This window comes from Rutilus rutilus (genome assembly GCF_951802725.1).
Source record: "Rutilus rutilus genome assembly, chromosome: 15".
NCBI classification, from domain to species: Eukaryota; Metazoa; Chordata; class Actinopteri; order Cypriniformes; family Leuciscidae; genus Rutilus; species Rutilus rutilus.
In genome coordinates, this window is record NC_140220.1 from 23,394,854 (window position 1) to 23,415,635 (window position 20,782).

General features: G+C 38.8%; 1 protein-coding gene across 5 annotated transcripts in view; it reads left to right on the top strand.

Annotated features, from left to right (window-relative positions):
• suco (SUN domain containing ossification factor) overlaps positions 1 to 20,782 on the top strand; it is a 52,163-nt gene that overhangs the window by 24,848 nt on the left and 6,533 nt on the right. The window contains exons 4-21 of one of the 5 annotated variants that reach the window (XM_084432051.1): positions 342 to 703; positions 1,272 to 1,382; positions 1,702 to 1,855; positions 3,564 to 3,669; positions 4,692 to 4,819; positions 4,995 to 5,062; positions 6,347 to 6,454; positions 6,752 to 6,857; positions 8,208 to 8,228; positions 8,505 to 8,560; positions 9,903 to 9,994; positions 10,325 to 10,390; positions 14,239 to 14,322; positions 15,660 to 15,750; positions 17,997 to 19,220; positions 19,299 to 19,386; positions 20,201 to 20,305; positions 20,411 to 20,559. In XM_084432051.1, the coding sequence (XP_084288177.1) occupies positions 342 to 703; positions 1,272 to 1,382; positions 1,702 to 1,855; positions 3,564 to 3,669; positions 4,692 to 4,819; positions 4,995 to 5,062; positions 6,347 to 6,454; positions 6,752 to 6,857; positions 8,208 to 8,228; positions 8,505 to 8,560; positions 9,903 to 9,994; positions 10,325 to 10,390; positions 14,239 to 14,322; positions 15,660 to 15,750; positions 17,997 to 19,220; positions 19,299 to 19,386; positions 20,201 to 20,305; positions 20,411 to 20,559 (3,119 nt within the window). Of the gene's footprint in view, positions 1 to 341; positions 704 to 1,271; positions 1,383 to 1,698; positions 1,856 to 3,563; positions 3,670 to 4,691; positions 4,820 to 4,994; positions 5,063 to 6,346; positions 6,455 to 6,751; positions 6,858 to 8,207; positions 8,229 to 8,504; positions 8,561 to 9,902; positions 9,995 to 10,324; positions 10,391 to 14,238; positions 14,323 to 15,659; positions 15,751 to 17,996; positions 19,221 to 19,298; positions 19,387 to 20,200; positions 20,306 to 20,410; positions 20,560 to 20,782 lie in introns of all 5 variants that reach the window. The other 4 variants (XM_084432050.1, XM_084432053.1, XM_084432052.1 and 1 more) reach the window with 4 other exon arrangements.

The window sequence follows — 20,782 nt, forward strand, 5'->3', positions numbered from 1 at the left end:
TTTTGGTTTCCATTCATTTTTCCCATAGGGATTTATTAAAGTGTTATAAACCATGAACCAAACCAACCTGCCACAAGTTGACTCGCAACATTGCAAACTTTGATTTGAAAAGAATTAGAAAATTCAACAAGAAAACAAAGTTACATGTCTGCAACGAAATCATAGTCATGATGTTTTTCACTAAGACAGTCTTTTTCTGTTGCTTAATTGTTAATCTGTTTATCTGTGATTCTGTCCTTGTAGACTGTGCGACCAAATCATAGTCATGATGTTTTTCACTAAGACAGCCGCCTTCTGTTGCTTAATTGTTAATCTGTTTGTCTGTGATTCTGTCCTTGTAGACTGTGAATTTAGAAGAAGTGTTGGAGGAGCAGCAGATTCAGCTTGATTCTGCTCTCCCTGAGCTAGAACAACAGCAGCAACCAGAACCCCAGAACACCCAACAACAAGACCAACAACAGTCAGCTCAACCACCAACACTTACACAGCCCCAAACAGAACCGCCTCTATCCCAGACCCAGCCAGACCCTGAAACTCCACAGGCCACTGCAACAGAGGACCAGGCTACCCACGCCTCTGCTGCTTTGACCCCTCCACAGACTGACCCACACGGAGAAGACCCCTCGGCCCCTGCTGCTGAACTCCAGAAGAGCCCAGAGCCAGCCTCACCTACCTCAGTCTCCTCCTCCGAGAGCCTCTCCAGGTGAGTACAGACAGCAGATTGGGAGAGGAGAGGGTGGGAACTTTGAATGTTTGTCTTATCATTCATTTCACCATTTATTTTCTTTATACATCTTTCTTTTGATTTTGTTTTCTTATTGTTTCATTGTGACACCGTTCCTGCATCCAGACTTTTAAATTGAATCAGTCGAGCATACAGTCATCACTTTATGGACTTCATGTCGCACCTTCTTTGGAACGGCACCGTTTTTTAAAAAATTGCATCGTAGTGTATCTCTCCCTCTTTACTAGACCTCTATGGCTTTTTTTTTTTTTTCTGGACTTGGAGCATTTATGAATCTTCCATTTCAACAAGGACCTAAAAAAGACAATATCGGTGTGCACTTAGCTGGATGGGCCTTTAAAATGTAATAAACCAGTAAGACAGAAACCGTCCACAGAACAAAATGAACCATGCTTCAATCCGTACCTGGATCCAGCCAGATTTCTTTCTCTCTCTTATTCTTTCTAGCCCCTCTCTCTCTCCATTAGTTTCCCTCTCCCATTCCTCCCTATCTTTTGGTAAACGGCATATGATTTCTTTCCTTCAGTGCACTAGACGTTCCGCGTCCTGATGCTCCTGTAGAGAACTCTAGTGCCAGTCAGTGTGAGGTGGGCTCTGTGCCCCCCTTCAGTCAACCCCTTGACACCACACTCACCAGGTGAGTACAGAGCAACAGGTAAACGACAGGTAACAAAGCAGGTTACATGGTGACATTACGGTAACTACAGTACTCGCGCTACATCAGGTGACTTGGTAACTCATGGTTAACCAAGTAACGGAGCTGCTTCAAGTCTCGTCATCTCTCCTTGAACCTTTTTTTTTTTTTTTTTTTTTTCAATGCCATGATACACCATTTTAATTCCTGTTTAACTTGTCATTTGAGTGAACAAACATTTGTTTTTTTGTTTTTCTATATACCAACCTATTAATGTATCTTCATATCCCCACCCTTTCCTCTGTTTACTTGCTCTCAGTAGTGTTGTGGAGGAACATGCAGAGAACCAGTCCACCACTTTGGGACAGAGTATAGAGACCAGTGCCGACCCGACTGCCTCTCTGGTCCCGAGTGAGCTGGACCTCATAGAGCTGGGGCAGACAGACAGTATCCTTCCACCTACAGAAAACCAGCAGGTACATACACAAACACACTACAAGCACATTTGTCAGACTAATCTCACATTGCTAAGTAATTGCAAAAATGGGAGTGAATAAATCAAATACCCATAAAACTAAAACTCCCTTACACATGATAAAATCACTTTTAACGCATATGACAAATGGCGTAATGCTTTTATAAAATGGAAGCAATAGAGCTAATAGAATAGACACAAATGTTCAATAAACAATTAAATTTATTATTAATTAAAATCAAAATACCAATTTGTCTTCAATATGGTACTGTTTGCAGTTGCTAATCAACTTTGGGCATTTTAAAATTCACAACCGCTCAAAAGTTTTGGGTCAGTATTTTTACCGAAACTGATACTTTTTTTCCCCCCAGGATTCTTTGAATAGAAAGTTCAAAAGAATAGCTTATTTAAAATGGAAATCTTTTGTAACCTTATAAAAGTCTTTAAATGTATTACCATCTTTTTTTTTAGATATGTTTTATAGTCACAGATTATCTATTCAGAGTTGTTGTTTTCTATAATGACGTAGTCGGGTAGATTTCAGGTATGGAGCCAGAAGGTATAATGTGTTTTTTAAAAGCATTTTAAGCCCTGATATATTTTCCTAGGTTTGTTTTCCTTGAGCTTACGCCGCCTAAAAGAACATGATGACAATACTCGCTACATTTTGCACCCTGCGGTGTTCCTCTCCCTACCCTTTACCCCATTATGTAGATAGTGAATGGGTTTGCATTTGATTACCACTGAGCTGGTCCACACCCTGCTGTTATAGATCTGCAGAGCTAAAACATTCCCTCCTCTCCCGTAAAGCTACTCTGACACTTACACCCTAAATGGAGAAGGTGAAAGGGGAAGAGAAAGGCAGACGAGAGGGAGTAGGCTGAGAGAGGTGGGATTGGGTACATCAGCATGTTTGTTTTCCACAGGACCGACAACCTTGTAAATGTTTAATCAACCAAACGCACACTCAGCGCTGCTGTTTAGGCACTGACAGAGAGACATAGAGATAAGGGGAAATAAGGGGACAAGAAAAAGGGAAAGTGATGGGGAGACAGAAGGAAAGACCACCTTAAAACAGGAAGGATTTTGCAGACGTTTTGAATTTGTCACACAGAACTGTTGTTTCATGCAGCACTTGCATAATATATGCATTCACGCATCAGTGCTAATTGAACCCCAGTGTAAATTAGAAATTGTATGAAAGGGGATATTTTGGTTGAGAGAGGATGATCATATTTTTGACACTTCACTGTATTGGGCAACCGTTATCGTTTTTTCCCCCCTTTTTTCCAGTGGTCAATTAGATAAAAGTGCATAATGCTATTTAGACCTTATATGTAGTGTGTGTGTGTGAGTGTGTGTATGAAATAAGTCTGACCAAAGCTGCATTTATTTGATCAAAAATACATTAAAAGCTGTAATATTGTAAAATATTACAATTTAGACCGTTTTCTATTTTAATATGTCTTAAAATCAAATGTATTCCTGTGAAAAGCAGTATTAGAATATATTATAATATTAGAAATGTTTCATATACAGTTATATGGATTCTGGACCACTACCAATTTCACATTGGCTTTATCTACCCAGCATAATACAGCTGAAATACAAAACAAGAAATTAACAAATTGCAAATTAGCCTAAGGACTAAGGACGGCTGAGTTGTCACTATAATAGAGGTTTGTTGTTTTTGGGGTTTGTTTTGGCAGGTGGTGGACCATGAGGGAGGTACAGACCCTCCGGTGCCCAGTAAAGAAGACATCCCCACCTTCGATGAGTGGAAGAAGAAAGTGATGGAAGTAGAGGAGAAGAAAAGTAAGAGATGGCATTGAGTCACGTGCATGCTCACAGAGCTGCGTGTTCATCAGAGAATCGTTGCATGCGAGGCTGTCCCCGTGTTTCTTCTGCATCAGTACACACTCACACGCACTTCCATTAGGACCCACTTCTGCTTGGTTTCACAGAGCAGTCCCTCTCTTTTCAGTCCCTCTCGTTTCCTCTGTAAATAGTTTTACAAATGCTTGCTCATATTTGTCAGTTCAGTGGCGGAAACCGCGTGCACAGTGAATGTTGCGTAACCCAGTATGCACATGTATAAGCTGCTGTAATGGATTGCTTCAGTACACCGCAAAACAACAGTAACAAAACTTGGTGTTCATGCTGACGGCCATCTGTGCAGTTTAACCCTTGCTTTAGAGGGTTTTCCCAGCTGATTCAGAAAGCAAAGTTAACAAATTAACAGCCACTAGCTTAACAGTATGTTAATTGCCCCTTATCATCATTGCTTAGAGTGCTCTCAAAGAGAACTCGCTCCAGGTCCATAGAAGTTGAGTTCAAGCGAGGCTTATGCAGCCGGTATAAATAACACAACTTAAATTCAGTTTCCTTAATACTGTGGGTCTGGATTGGGGCTGCATGACCTACTACACTCTCAAAACAAATTTGTTAAATCATATTTGGAAAACTAAATTATTGTCTCTGCTTTCAGTCAGTAGGGTCCACAGCTACAAAGACACGGTTAGGTTGCCTTTTCAGGTTGTTTTTTCAAGCTATAATCAGCACAATGTTAATGAATAGCTTCTTTTCCTAAAGGTCGTCACCTTTAGGCTTTGACAGAGGTTATTGGTAGTTAAAATCCAACAGTTTTCTGTTAAAGATAGTGAATGCGTACATGCATGCTATGCACACAGCAAGTCGTTCTTTTGTTTTCAGACCGTAATTGACAGGTAAACACACCCACCTGCTCTTTGCATGTAACGCTCATACTAAACCAACCTGATCCATGGGATAAAGCATTTGACAGATGACCTATATGTAACCTGTTTTGTTGGTTTCAGGTCAGTCTCTGCACACTTCATCAAATGGAAGCCCTCATCCAGTCAAAAAGGTTCAAAAGAATTTCAAGAATAACTACGCTTCTGTCGAATGTGGGGCCAAAATCCTCTCGGCGAACAATGAAGCCAAGGTACAGCACAAGAGGCAGCAAAACAGCATATGGGGCAGATAGACAGATGGATGGATTTAAATACGACAATCATTTAATATCTTGTTGTTGTTGTTCCTGCATCTGGGATGTTATTGATCAGCTCTAGATCAGCGATTGTCTTACATATGTGTGTCTTTGTGTATTGTGTTTTCAGAGCACATCTGCTATCCTGATGGAGAATATGGATCTGTACATGCTGAACCCCTGCAGTACCAAGATCTGGTGAGTCACTGCAGATAAAGAGAGAAACGGACTGCAGCAGCTGCTCAGAGGCAATGAAGAAATCTGTTTTAAAGTGTCTTTTTTCCTATTGTGTAAATGGTAGTTGACATAAAATGCTATTAGTATGTTGACATGTCCCGTGGTGAGAGACGCTAATCTCCATCTGTTTTAAACCGCATTTTGCTAATGATTCTATTTTTAGGATTACATTAATTGAATTAATTAGATGCGTGCTGTATAATTAGTCATATTTTAATTTGCTTATGATTTAAGTCTCTTGATTAAGCATAATCTATTTATCCTGAATTTTTTTTTTCTCCATATCTTGACATATCCGTTATCTTTGTAACAAGCCTCCAGGTTTCATGATTGGGGTTGCCAGATGTCAAGAGCTTAAATCCCTCTTAAATGGATAAATTTTCTCCCAAGTGTTTTACTTAATCTTACAAACCTGGCATCTCTCTCTGCACTGCAAATAAAGCGCTAATTATCTGAAAATGACGAGTTGAGCATCTGTAGTGATCTCCATTTAGATAAACTAACGCAGACAGTCAGTGTTCCTTCACGTGGCCGCTTGTGCGGTTTATTGTGACTAAATCTGCAAGCAAACCCTCTTAGTGGTGAACTGTAATCCAAACATGAATCTCGACTATATTCTTGCTATTGTGGTTGCTAAATAAATGCACTTATGCAACATATTTGCTTCAATTTGCTTTTTTGTTGTTTAAATAGAAAAACGTTAAAATTATTTGCAATTACTGTAATTAATATTTGGATTTCACTGATTTAGCTTTTGAGAGAAGCTTCTTGTTTCACCAGTTTTCATAATGTGTAATAAAATAAACCCCTATGTATTTTCTTGATTTTTGCTTACATGAAAGTGCAAATAAATAAATACATTTTATTTAAATGTAAAAAAGAAATTTCTCAAATCAGAACAGTTGTGATTAATAATTGCGATTTATAATTTGAGTCAAAAAATATTGATTATCAGTTACCGTGTTAACTATTACCATGCACCCTTAATTGGATGTAATATTAATACTAGAAAGTTCATTTGTTGCAATGTAAGAACATCTAAAAGGAACTAGTTTCAGCAAAAGAGGTGATTTTAAAAACCTTGAAAAATAAATGATCAGACATAGAACTTACATTAAATATAAAATACACATAAAATATACAAATTTACATATATAAAATATATAACAAATTTATATATTGTTGCTGTCAAACTGATTATTAATCTCGTCTCGTCCTGTTTCCTCTTTCGATCTCCCAATGCAGGTTTGTAATTGAGCTCTGTGAGCCAATCCAAGTGAAGCAGCTGGACATAGCAAACTTTGAGCTGTTCTCATCTACGCCGAAAGATTTCCTTGTGTCCATAAGTGACAGGTAACATCACTGACACAGACATACGTAGTATTCCGATTCCTAACAGGCATAATCTGATGCGTAGACTGATCTTTCCAATGTGGATGTGAGTTTTTATTCTGGTAAACTGCATCACATTTCATTAATTACAGTGATATGTAATTTGTTTAAAATCCTGCCTCACATTAAACATTGAGTAATTTGTGGTTGGTTGTGCATCACATTTTCCCATTCAGTGTGGACAGACAAATTGCTTTGTTGCCTGGTTGGGAGACTATGTTACATAAACACCAACTTTTCAACTTTTCTTGACTTAAGGTATCCGACCAATAAGTGGATCAAACTGGGCACCTTTCACGCCCGTGATGAACGCACTGTACAGAGCTTTCCTCTGGATGAGCAACTCTATGCCAAATATGTCAAGGTAAAAGGATGTGCTCAAATGAATCAATCTTCACAAAGCTACTTGATTGTAAAATTTCCTTGAAAGTGGAAATTCTAGGAGGGCGTGTTTCCTTATTTCTTCTGCTCATTTTGTTGCAAGGCTCTGCCCACAGTACAGTGTTGAGCAACAGAGTCTGAGGTATCGTCACGTTCCTGATAAATGTAGTTAAGTTGGTAGCACATCTGCTTTTAGTTAGTTATGTCTAAACACTTAATGGGAAGGATGAGAAAAGTGAATCCTATTTTTCTATAAGTAACACATTTAAGATAAAAATTATGAAACTATTTATTTAATAAATAGAATAAAGCATGAAGTCACAGGTCTGTGTACTGATGTGATACTGTAACATTTGAATCATGAACATCTTTAAATGGATCACACACATGATTGTTATTTCACCTATGATCTAAATAACATGGACAAAGTGTGTTTTTAAGGTGACTGAATAAGAGGCAGAGCAAGGGGGGACAGTTTAGTCATTTGAGAGAAGTCGTGCCCTTCCCTCAGGCCTTAGTCTCATGACTGTACTGTTCAGATCAAATCTGGGTTGTTACACGATGCTGAATACACATTCATGACTTGTTGTAGATTTGCATTTAAGGTCGGTGTGTCTTTGTCAGTGTATAAATACTTAAGAGCATGCTAAGATTTTCTTTGCTAAAAGGCAAAAGAAATGTGCAGATTCAGTTGGGGTAAACAGTCCAGTACACTGTGTGCGTGTGCGTGTGCGTGCGCGTGCGCGTGTGTGTATGGCGTATACAAAGCATTTAATTAAACAAAGCTGGGATACAGATTCATCCCTAATTTTTATGCTTTAAAAAAAAAAAAATTATGAACTCCAGGGTTCCTAACTTTGCCTCTTGCTTACTGCTGTGCTTTGCTGTTTAGTTTTAATCTTTATTTTTCTTTTCACTCAATCTGATTTATGCTCTTGGATGATCATATAATTATCTGCTGTAACATGTCAAGAAGTACCAGTGATCTAAGAGTAAAATCCCATGATGCTTTGTCATTATTGAGCTGCCCTAAACCTGTTCTGTCATGTTCTGCTCGACTCTTGTGTAGTTTATTATTTGAATGTTTTCCTTTTTGTTTTTTTCGTTTACTTGTTGTCCTCTGCTCTTTTTCCCACTTTGTGGTCCTAATTGCAGTCTTTCTCTCAGCCAGCCCTCTCTCCTGCGATTGGTACCGCTGCTCAAGTTATGAAAGCAGAACAAACAAGAACAGTTCAAAATGCTCGACTTGCTACAGCATGAATCAAGTCTTTTAAACTGATCTTCCTCTCTGTTTTTCTTTGTTTCCGCTCTCTCCTGTCTTCTCCTGCATCAGATGTTCATCAAATACATCAAGGTTAGCGTTCTTTTCTCTTAGATCCTGTCAGTGCTGCTTTGGGTGGCAGGACTCACGTAGAGTAATGCATGACAGTGACAATTTCTTAAACACAAATACACATCTTTTCTCACACTTACAAGGGAAAAATCGTGCTTTGCAAATTCTTTAGCACTTCATATTTTGTTGGACGTTATTGGGACATTGGACAATGTTAGATTCAGTAAGTTGAACTGAAGTTTGGTTTTGTTTCATGACCATGTTTGAGCGTGCTTGTCTTTTTATATTTTTTTGTAGGTTGAGCTGCTGTCCCATTTCGGCTCTGAGCACTTCTGTCCACTCAGCCTGATCAGGTGTGTTGAATTAATGTGAATTAATTCCAGTACTGTGTATTGTGTATCATCTTGTGAGCTAAGTGTATCGTCACACCCCTAATAGAAAGGTTTAAGAACAGCATTTAAACTGGACATCTTTTGTATTATTATAAATGTATTCAGTGTCACTTTTGATAAATTTAAAAAGTGTTTTTGCTGAATAAAAGTATTAATTTCATTCATAATACTTTTGAACAGTAGTATATGTACAACAGGCTCACAGTGTTTGCGTACTTGCATGTAAGATTGTGTGTGTGTGGGGAATTTTTTGGTATGTGTCATGTGACATTTTTTTCTTTGTTTTGATAGAAAAATATTAAGTTGGTTTCCTGGAATTTTAAGAAAGCGACTTGATAACAGTCAAACCATTTCTCTAACCCAAGCATCCTGCGCAGCAGCGGTATTTTGTATTGAGAAACAGGTCGATTCTGATTTTACGAACCTGTACTTCCATTGGCCTTTAAATTTCATTGACTCTAAGAAAGGACACATGGCTTTATAAGGGTTTTAAAAGGCAAAGTTCTTGAGTTGAGTAGATCTCTGTTTTGCTTCGGGCTCCTCTCAGGTCCGTTTGCATTGGCAGGAGATTTAGTCTTGGTTGGAGGCCCATAAAGGGGCTGGTCTGGCTGCACTCTATGAGAGACATACTCTGCTACTGAAAATGAAAGAAAATGACTGTATATACTGTGAGAGCCCAAGCAAAACTCTACGGCCAGATAGAAAGGAAAAAATAAAAGTCCTTTCTAAATGACCTCGTTCTGTACTTGTACTAACATTTTTGTTCGAGTTCTGAGCTTAACTGAAGCTACTTTCTGATAATGGTGTTATTTTACAAGCCACATGATACAGATCATGTGGCAACCCTTGTGGGTGCGTACAAATCTACAGCATAACTTTTATTCCAAATTCCTACTTCCCTATTTTCTGAGACTGGTCATTTCACTGAATATCTGTCTTTATTTTTCTTCCACTGCAATTACATCCTCTGCATGTAGAATAGCACAGGAAATAAAACATGGCTTTAAAGACCCCCACTAACCTGGGCAAAGGGCAGAGTGATTACAGTTGTTTTGTAGAAGGCAGAGATAAGTTGTGCTGATGATTACAGTGGGCTTTACGTTAATATTTCTCGTTTTGAGGCCTGACTTTCTCTTATCTGTACTGAGGCTGTGTTCTTTATGATAATACAGGAACACTTTGTAATTTTTATAAATTAAGTGTTTACGACTCCCCTCCTATGCTGTTTTTATCCTATTTTTCATTGTTAGACTTCCAAGTATCTGATCTTTGTGTTTCTTTTGTGTATCATTGTGTATATCAGGGTGTTTGGCACCAGTATGGTGGAAGAGTATGACGAGATAGCCGACTCTCAGTACACCTCAGAGAGAACCGAGTATCTGGATGAAGACTATGGTGAGATAATTTCTCTGAATTCTTGCTCACAGAAAACATAAGTGCAAATTTTGATAAATGACATGGGTGACAAATGTGTACAGTACTGAACAAGCAGTGCGACGAGATGCTTAAACTTCAATACATTGACATTTATTGAATTTGGCATAACGTTTGTCCTGTAATAGAATAGTAAATAATACTTTCATTCTGTAAGATGCACTACTGTACGGCAGAATTTAATTATTTAAATTAGGCAGAAGACTATATTTGTCTGTTTTTTCTTTCCCAGTTGTTCTGTGTGTCCATTGACTAATGCTGTTGCCTTAATTCCAGATTTCTTTTTTGCAGATTACCCACCCGGCTACATGCCGTCAGAGGACAAGGCATCAAAGAATCTGCTGGGCTCTGCCACAAGTATGACCTGTTCCTCCATATTCTCCTAGTGCTTTTGATTTCATGAATATATATATCAATAGGTGCCCACATGTAGTGATTCAGTGAAGCAGTGGTTCTCAGCTGGTTTGGCCATGGGACCCACATTTTCCCATGGTCATTAAACTCAGCTAATTTATTTCTCAAAAATGGTTGGCACACACAAATACTATGGGATGAATATAGTATCAAAATGATTAACACGTGCAAGCACACTTATCAATGAACTTGATACATGTTGCAGAAATGTTTTATCCATGCCTTTCAACTTGCGTGTGCAAAATTCAAAATTGAATGAATGTGAAGCAATTTGTACAAATAGAGACATTTTTTCTGAATACAAATGTTTTCCTTTGTATTAGTGTATCATAATTTGCGCATGCAACAAAAATTATGTGCATGTGTGGATCAGGTGACACGCGTGTATTCACGTCTTTTCTGAGTCGATCTCATTTGATTTATTTGGATTTTGAGACTTTCTTTTCGCTGTTTTTAAGCATTTCACAACCCACACACAAACAGCTACAAATGAATAGGCCTAGTGGTAATTATTAATGTATGCACAACTACCTATCTATTTGACAAATTCACAAATGTGCGTCACTACATTTAAACTAATACAATATAACTTGTGTGCGCAAAATCCAAAATCACATGAATGTGCAGCATTTTGAACAAATAGAGACATAGTTGTTAATACAAAACCTCGATTTTGTATTAATGTAGGCCAGAATTTGTGCATGCAATGGCGCGCGTCGCGTTCATATAGGCTCTTGTCTGTAGGCTATATAGTTTTCCTCCCATAGAGCATATTATAAAGAAAAAGCTTAACGTCAATGCAGTAAGACGGTGATATTTAAACTCAGTAGCCAATACACCTTATTGAACATGCATGTACACGTGAACACGTGAACTATTGCACGTTAAGCTTTTTATAATGGTTTTCTGTGGGTGTTGTTCATAATCTGTTTGCCTCTATAAAGTATGCTTTATTAATAAGGTAGACCTATATTGTGTACTAAATTTGGTGCTTCAATATCACTCTCATTAAGCATCTTAAATGGGGAAGAACGCTAGCCTGGGTTTCCCCATGCTGCCTTGCGCGCAGCGTGATTTTATTCACGCTGCTAGGCAGCCTGGACACCATGGACCAGATTTTCCCCTCAAAAAGGGAACCAATCACAGAACGGGGAGGGAGCAGCAAGACAATGACGACGTCTATGCGACACACCGAAGCAGTTTGTTTATATCTATGGATCCAACATGGCATCAGACGTGAAGTTACCTTTCGATGCAGCCTTAGATAGTGTTCTAAGTAGTTTAGAACGCAAGTTTATTTTGTCGTCTTCCTCGTCGAATTTCTGTCACTCTACATACGTCATCTGGTATAATTGAAACGATTGGCTATGAGCTACGTACAGGCGCATTTGATAGACATTCGTAGCGCCCAATAAACAGTTCTGGGCATTCGTAAACCACGCCGCAAATACGAGAAAATGAACATGTGGTTCCCAGATCACGAGGTCTGACGTTAGCCAGGCTAGAAGAACGCTTGATTACGCTGCCATTGTCTGTTTTAGCAGAATACTGCCATCTAGTGGTAACAGGTTTTCTCAGACATCTGTGTGTGGATCGTGCAAGGCGAAACCGGCGAAATGAAAGTCTCAAGATCCAAATGAATCAAATAGGATTGACTCAGAAACGAGTCAATGAATGCACGCGTGTCACCTCATCCACAAATACACATCTTACTTGTTGCATGCACAAATTCTGACCTACATTAATACAAAATCGAGATTTTGGATTAACAACTATGTCTCTATTTTGTACAAAATGCTGCACATTCATTCATTTTTGATTTTGCACACACAAGTTGTATTGTATTAGTTTAAATGTAGTGACGCACATTTGTGAATTTGTCAAGAAGATGGGTAGTTGTGCACACATTAATAATTAGCACCAGGCCTATTCATTTGTAGTTGTTTGTGTGTGGGTTGTGAAATGTTTAAAGTCTCAAAATCCAAATGAATCAAATGAGATCGACTCAGAAAAGACGTCAATGAATGCATTGTATCACTAACACTGATGAATAGTGTTAAGGCTATTAAATAGCAGTCCCAAACTATTTTTTCTTGAGCCGCCACAGTCATCAAAAATAGTTACACAATACTAACATGAACTGTTAATAAAACATATGGACACTAATCCTGATGAACAGATTGAACATCATACCTGCATACGAATCCTTCCCAGCTAACACACAACGTACCAGTTGCGTAATTTATTGGTACTCTTTGATAATTTAATGACTTACTAATTGACAATGTAACTACGACATTGCATGCTCTTAATTTCATTAGCTCTTTATAGTGAAGTGATATACAGCGCGCGCCGCCGTACTTGTGCACACAATTGAAGATCACAGTATAATGTCTGACAGGACAGCAAAGTTCGATCTGATGTGAGGGATGTTTACGAAAGTTATGAAAAAAACACCAGAATAATGACACTGACATATAGCCTGACAGCATGTCACCTGACCATAGACGCTGAATCAGGGCAACATGTTTTTGTCAGGGACTTAAAAAAACTGCGTCTGAATGAAGAGTCAACAGCTTCCACACATATCTTTCAAACTAAGTCTCGTTTATTTGACTACACACTCCAATCGGTTGAGAAAAACTGATTTAAATTAACCAAAGCTATACTATGACCAGAAGTGGTTAAAAATATTGACACAATAATTGTTGAAACATGTGAGGATGCCACTTTCCTCACATCAATCCCAGTTGATCATATTCCAGTTTACTCAAAGCTTCTAAACCTGTTCTAACTTTAGCATTCAAGGAAATTGTCTGCCCCCTGCCTCAGTTCCAAGTTCTTGTAAAACTTGTGTTTTCATCCAATAGAGTTTGTCTTGTCAAAAATTGCTCCTCCTTTCTTCCAAGCACACACACACACACACACACACACACTTACTTGATGAACCAGTTTCCTGTTTAATTGGCTTAGCATGGAGCAGTATGTAAATTAAACGTTTAGATGTATATTTTTTAGGTCAAAGTTGTTAACTAAAAATATTAAAAATAAGTTTTCGTTAAATGAAAATAAGCTGAAATAAAATATGAATATTAGAAAATTAGACACTTAGATACTTAGAATTAAAACTTAGAAAATAAGAAATGTTTTCTTGGCCACTAGCTGAAATAAAAAGTTTCAGTTGAAGTTCTTTTATTTTAACTGAAAATAGAAATAGAGGATAGCTAAATAGAAATGAAGAAATGACAAAAGCACATAGTTACAAAATTAAAAACTAATCTAATTCAAAAAATGAATAAATACTGTAATAGTATAAATAACACTAGCACATGCAATTCATTAAATGTTTAATGCGGTTAATGTTCTCATGACAGCAGTAACTCGTTCATTCAATTAACATTATAATGTGTGATTTACTAAAAACTGATCTTAGATGATTGGTGCACATGCACAGTGCTTTGCTAGTCCCGGAGCTAAGCGGAGCACTCATTTATCAGTAAATATTATACACAACACAATTTATTGATAATAATAATAAGACCAAATGACATTATAACCAAAATAATACATTGACATGTTCTACCTCACAATAAACATACTGACATGCAGACTTCCTCCTTTCTCAATAATTCAAAAGTTCATCACCTTTGGGCGATTAGCATTAGATTTTAAGAGCTTTATTTTGCTTTTCTGAATGCAGAATAACATTCAGTGTGTGTGTGCTGCCCCTGTTGCATACATATAAATGTTATATTTTTAGTTATTTTTCTCTGGATTGGTTTTCTTTTTAGACGCCATCCTGAACATGGTAAACAACATTGCAGCAAATGTGCTAGGAGGGAAACCAGAGCTGGAGGACGGAGCTGAAATGGAAGGTACGGCCCTGATCTCTGCCTTGCGCTTGGCTAGTAAAAATGCCCTGTCCTGAGTTTGTCGGGAGAAATTACTGCACTTATTTGCTCCTCTTTGCTTGGCAGCTGTTTGTGACTGGTGAGGGCTGTCACCATGCCAACAGTGCTGAAACTGTGAGGCCTGGCAGTGAAAGCACGTCTTTGATGGCTTCTGTAGCTGCGCTTGCCAGCATCAGACTCTCCCAGGGTGTGTGTGTGTGTGTATGTGGGTGCCCAGAGAGAGCTGCTACAAAATGCTGTTCAAACACGCATGTGGCTTTCCTAAATGCAGAAGTGAAGTTAAAAAACACTCTGCTGCGCTGTATCATGACCATAAACCGTCTAAAAGAGAAAAGACTGTTTTACGAGATATTTTTACAATGTCCCTTGAGAGATTACAGTCGAGTGGATGGCTGAAAGTTTATACTAAATTTGTAAAAGGAAAGCACGCTATGGGCTGTTTTTTTTTAACTGTTAGATCGTACTTGAGTTTTTAAAAAGCCAATACCAATACCTGATAGCCAATATAATACATAATACGATTTATTGACAGCAGCAAATAAGATGTACGCAATTTATTCACCTGACCAAATTTATACCAATGAATGGACTTTTACTTACACATGCCGGCAGGTTTAGTCTTTTCAGAAAAAGTTCCCTGAATAATTTGGCATCCATGTGCATCGCAACCATTACAATTTAGAAGTTACTTTCTGGTCAGTGATCCTCATAAGAGCTTTGTTTTGCTTGCCTGCATTGCAGCACACACACATATGTTTTCAGCTACATAAAACAACATAATCTAAATATGATTAGCATCCCTGGCTTTCAGCAAATTAGTTATAACTACTGGGCGAATATTACATCACCTAATTAATATTCATGAGCCAGGCTAGATGGTTTCGACACCCTTTGTAGCATATGTCAGAGTTGTTTTTTTTATATATAAACTTACATGTTAGAAAGTAACAATGTTTTTTACACAAATTTTCTAGATACGGTAATCTTACCAATTCTTTATAAGGATTGACAAGAATTCATAAAATGCCTGCTATTCCAAAGCTGTCTCTGGCGTGTTTTCTTTTAGATGTCCTTGTTGTTCCAGATACGTTTAATCCATGCCAAGCATTATATAATTTCAAACTTTCAGAGATCATCACCTGTTTTTAATTAAGGGCACATTTGTATTTGTGTGTTTAATCTTGGGTACTTTTCTCTGAACAATGGCCCTCTTTGTGTTGAGGTTGGGCAGTGTGGATGTTCACATTCTCCTTTTCCTTTTCTCACTGTCAAAATCTGTCTCTTTCTCTCATCTCGCTCAGGAAACGTTTCCTCTGGGACAGAAAACGTCACCCAGGAGTCAACAGAAACCACACTCAAGCCAGATCCCACCCCCACTGAACAGCCCGCTACGTGAGTCTCATTCACACACGCTCACTTTCTCTCGCTCTCTCGCTCTCTCTCTCTTACACACCCCTAGTCAGCGTATTCCAGCACAAACTGGTTTGAAATGTTTGCACACATACCAAGTCAACCACTGAGTCCTTTTTCTAATACAGTTCAAGCTTATAAAACTCTAATGAACTGTAGCTGCCTCATAATCAGGCCCAGACTCAATCTGCTAAATGGAGTTTGGGATACTGCAATCTTGTTGGTAGCTGAAAGCATAATCAAATTGAATTCACAGACATTTTTTAGTTCTGTACCCTTTTACTCACCCTTTTCAAACCCAACTAACGCTTTTTTGAAAATCTTGCTCTACTTGGCACTTTCAGGATAGAAATAGCAATGTTTGATTAGGGTTAAAAGAATCATTTCTCGAAAGTCAAATCTTGTCAATGTTCAGTTGATCTGGTTGCAACAGCTAGCTACTCACTTGAGTAAACATCATTAGTACATCAAGTTTTTTTATTAATATTTATAGTAATTATATTTTCAGTGAATGTGGACAAATTTCGGTCTGTTTCTCACAAGTTTTTCATAGTACTTCATAATACTTGGAATAGAGCACACAAGGTGAATAGATATATATTATATTTATTGTTCTATTGCCAGTGTTACTGTAGTATTTTTATATACTATTGCACTTAATAATATTTTGAATTGGCTTTTATTTTTATATTTTAAAGTTTCAATTTTAGTTTAAGTTTCAGTAATTTTGTTTGTTTGCTGCTTTTGTCATTTTATTACCATTTATTTATTTTTAAATCTTTCTATATAGATTTTATTCTATATAATTTTAGTAATTGTACTAAAATATTTTTAATTTACATTTAAGTTAGTTTTTTAATTTACATTTAAGTTAGTTTTTTCATCAAGTATTTATGTTTCTTTTCACCTTTATTACCGAAATCGATTTTAAATAGTTTAATTAACAACAACCCTAGCTTTTATTCTTATTTTTTTCAAGCTTTACAGCTTTTGTCCCCTATCATTGCGATTCCTGGTCAATGTTACAGAATTTCTTCTTTTGTGTTCCACAGTTAGTAATGTATTTATAATCTGGTATGATTTTCTTTCTTCTGATCAAATGATGGAATTTTCTAGCATTTTCTACATCAATATGTTAGGTCTGGCAACTCACCATAGACACGCTCAATCCGAGGGGCGGGATAAACGGCTGTCTTTCAAATTCCCTCTACACGCAATAGGACAGCGCTTCAACCAACCAGAGCGTTTTCCCAACAGCGGAGCTAGTTGATAGATTCAACTTTTGCCATATCTGGCTGGCAAAACTACGAACACATCTTCCTTTTTTAAGAATGACTTAAGTGCTGTTCTTTGCTCTTTTCTCAAAGAAAAACTTAACTCCAAGTCCTCCAGAGTCGCGGCCAAAGCCGATGAGCAGCCGTCATTCTTTGTTTTCAAGTAGCAGCCAGGGAACCGTCGCAACTCTGTCGTCATATGTTAAGCCCGCCCCGCATACTCTATACGCGACGTGATTGGCCTGACCCAATTTAGGTTTTTGCAGCTCGAAAGTCTATGGAGAGTTGCTAGACTGCCCTGGCTGCAAAATACATTTTGCTGCCGCTAGGGTGCGTCTAGATATCTAGGCTAGGAATTTTCATCTTTGGGCGAATTATTCCTTGGAAGAAAAAAAAAAGTTCACTGTGCTCAGATTCTGTGTGGTTGTGCTCATAACTAAGAAACAAACATTGTGCAACATTGGATGTTGGGCTGGGCGATAAAACGATAACGATAATTATCGCGATATAATTTTTCTCGATAAAACGATATCAAGAGTTCGATCATGTTTATGCGCCAAAAGCGGAACGAAACTCATTTGAACCGCGCGCCACACGGACCTGCTCACTAGAGCAGATGCGTTTACTCTGATCGCTCTCGTCACGAGATCCAGTGAGAAGCGCTTGAATTCAGCCACGAACACCGAATGTCTCAGTGATTTAAACCAGTTTTAAAGGCAGATGAAACAGCGCTGACAAACAGGAGAAACACTGCGCAGAAGTCTTTTCCGAGCAAAAATCTGCCTTTAAACTTGAAAGAAATAAAGATTTGACTTTTATCGTGATAATTATCGATATCGACTGATATAAAAAAAATTATCGTGATATTTTTTTTTGCCCATATCGCCCAGCCCTAATTGGATGAAATTAAACAAGCGATTTGAGTAAAAACATTCTGGCTCTTTGTACCCTCAGGCTGGATATTCTTGAGTTGGATCCCACTCTAGTGAAGGAGAACTCAGAGGATCCTGTTCCTGATGCTCCTTCAGAACCTCCCCCTGAGGAGAGCCGTATCGTCATCCTCATCGAGGAGGATGAAGAGGTCACCCAGCCAACGGTGACCCTGCTGGAGGAGGAGCAAGAGGAGGAGAAAAGACTAGTGGAATTATGGGAGACAGAGAGCGCCACATATTGCGGCCACCTCTCGACTTTGTCCTGCTTGGCGTCTTTGCACGAACACTTCTACTGCTACTGTTCGGCAGCTTTAGCACTACAGCGTCAGCGTAGAGACCGCCGCCACAAAACACAGCACACACACACTGACACAGACACTCAAACTGCCCCTCAGCAGTCCCTCTCTGCCACCACCCCAACCCAAGAGCCCCCTGCGCCCTCTGAAAAACTTCCAGAAGCAGAGCGACCCTCTCAGACACAAACCGAAAGGATTTCCCCCACTGAAACAGTGTCTGTTCCGCCTCAGTCCTCCAGTGGGGAATCTGCAGTGAGCGAGCAGGAGCTCCCACCTGAGACCATCATCTTGGAGCCCAGCCGCACCTCCACTCTTCCCCCACATAGCTTCTCCGACACCCCCACCCAAAACATTCCCGAGTCCCTTCCTGTGGGTCAGCCCGTGGACCAGCGTCCGCAGTACCTGGTGGACATCCCAGAGACCCGCGCTAGCGTGAGCATCTGCAGTAGTGTCCAGTCTCCCACCTCATCTATACTCTCCTCCACCACCACTGAAACCAGCAGCCCAGAGACGGACCCTCCCATACTGGAGCTCCCCGTCCCCACCAAAGAGCAGACAGTTCAGCCTTTGCTTACCCACACCCGCCCCGCTGACATCCCGCCTCCTACCGAACTTCCCATCCCACTTCCAGAGGCCTCAGATAACGGCAGGGCCACAGGGGTTGAAGACCCTCACCACAGTGCTGTGGCCTCCCAACCCGAGCTTTCCGAAACCCTTCTGTCTCAACAAGAGGAGACGGTAGATGACATTCTGCTCCCGCACCGCACCGCCGGAGACTTTTATGCAGAGCAGCAGCATTCGGTGGAAATGGGACATGGGAATGGAAATGGGAATCAGGTGCATGGGTCTAACCAGAAGGAATCAGTGTTCATGAGATTGAATAACAGAATTAAAGCACTGGAGATGAACATGTCCCTCAGCAGCAGATACCTGGAGGAGCTTAGCCAGAGGTACACACACACGCTGCCAAACTTAAAATGATGATAGTGGGAAACATGTTCTTATTATTCTGTTCTGCTGTCACTCAGGTATCGCAAACAGATGGAGGAGATGCAGCGGGCTTTCAACAAGACCATCATCAAACTGCAGAACACCTCCAGAATTGCAGAAGAGCAGGTCAGTCACACCGAACATTAGCAGTTTAAACTGACGCAGGCAACTGGAATATACAGGGACTCCAAAGATTATTTTGATACTGTTAAATAAAATATCCTATTTTAATAGAAAAGTACCATCCAAACATTTGGGGTCTGTACGATTTTAAAATAAGTCTCTTATGTTGACCAAGGCTGCACTTATTTGATCAGAAATACAGTAAAACCAGTAATATTGTGAAATATTAAAATGTAAAAACTGTTTTCTATTTTAATATATTTTAAAATGTAATTTATTCCTGTTATGCAAAGCTGAATTTTTTTAGCATCACTACTCCAGTATTCAGTGTCATATGATCCTTCAGAAATCATTCAAATATGCAGATTTGATGCTCAAGAAACATTTATTAATATTATTAATGTTATAAAAAGTATTCATTTCTTAAAATTTCTATTTTCTGACCCCAAACTTTTGAACTAAAGTTAGTATGTCAATACAAATCACAAAATATGATTATGCTTTTATTTACTGGATTCTTTTTTTCTCTTGTACTATGTTATTTATCCAACTAATTGAAAAAATTAAAAGACTGATTAAAGACTGTTTCAAATTAAAACAAAACATTTATGACACTTTCCGTCTCAGAAAAGAGATGCCATTTGTTTCACAATGCCACTTATATTTTGCACCTAGTTAAATGCCGCTGATACATTTTTAAGTGACTTACTTGTTCAGGTATCTTGCGACCCGCAATTTGGAATTACAATTGGGCCCCATTATAGCATTTTTTACGTGTAAAACATGTGGATAACCGTTTACATCTGTATGTGTTTAGGACCTGAAACAGACCGAATCTATACAGATGTTACAGAGCCAGCTGGAGAATGCCACCAAGATCATGCTGAACCTTTCTGCCACCGTTGCTCAGCTACAGCGAGAGGTCTACAAACCTTATATAATTCCTTCCCAATCTAATGAGTCATATCATGGCCCACCCAGTTATGTATATCAATATTTAAAGCCTGTTGTACACTGTGTGTTGCAGGTTTCTGACAGACAGAGTTACTTGGTGTTATCTCTGATCCTGTGTCTGACGCTGGGATTGCTGCTCTGTACGCAGTGCTGCAGGAGCTCACCCACTCACAACACCAGCTCAGCAATTCCCATGAGCAACCACTACCCCAGCCCTAAGAGGTATAACACACACCAAATGTGTCCGAATGCAATACATAACGCAATGCAAGAGCACAATGCATTGTGTTACTGCAAGGAGCTCTGTAGAGGCCATTACTGTCATCTCCTGTGGTCAGTTTTCTTTCACGTCAACTGCTGTTATGAGTTGATTCAAACTAATATTACTTGTTTTTAAGATGATTTATTAGTTTTTTTTTTAACAAGAGTGGAGAATTCTTGCTGA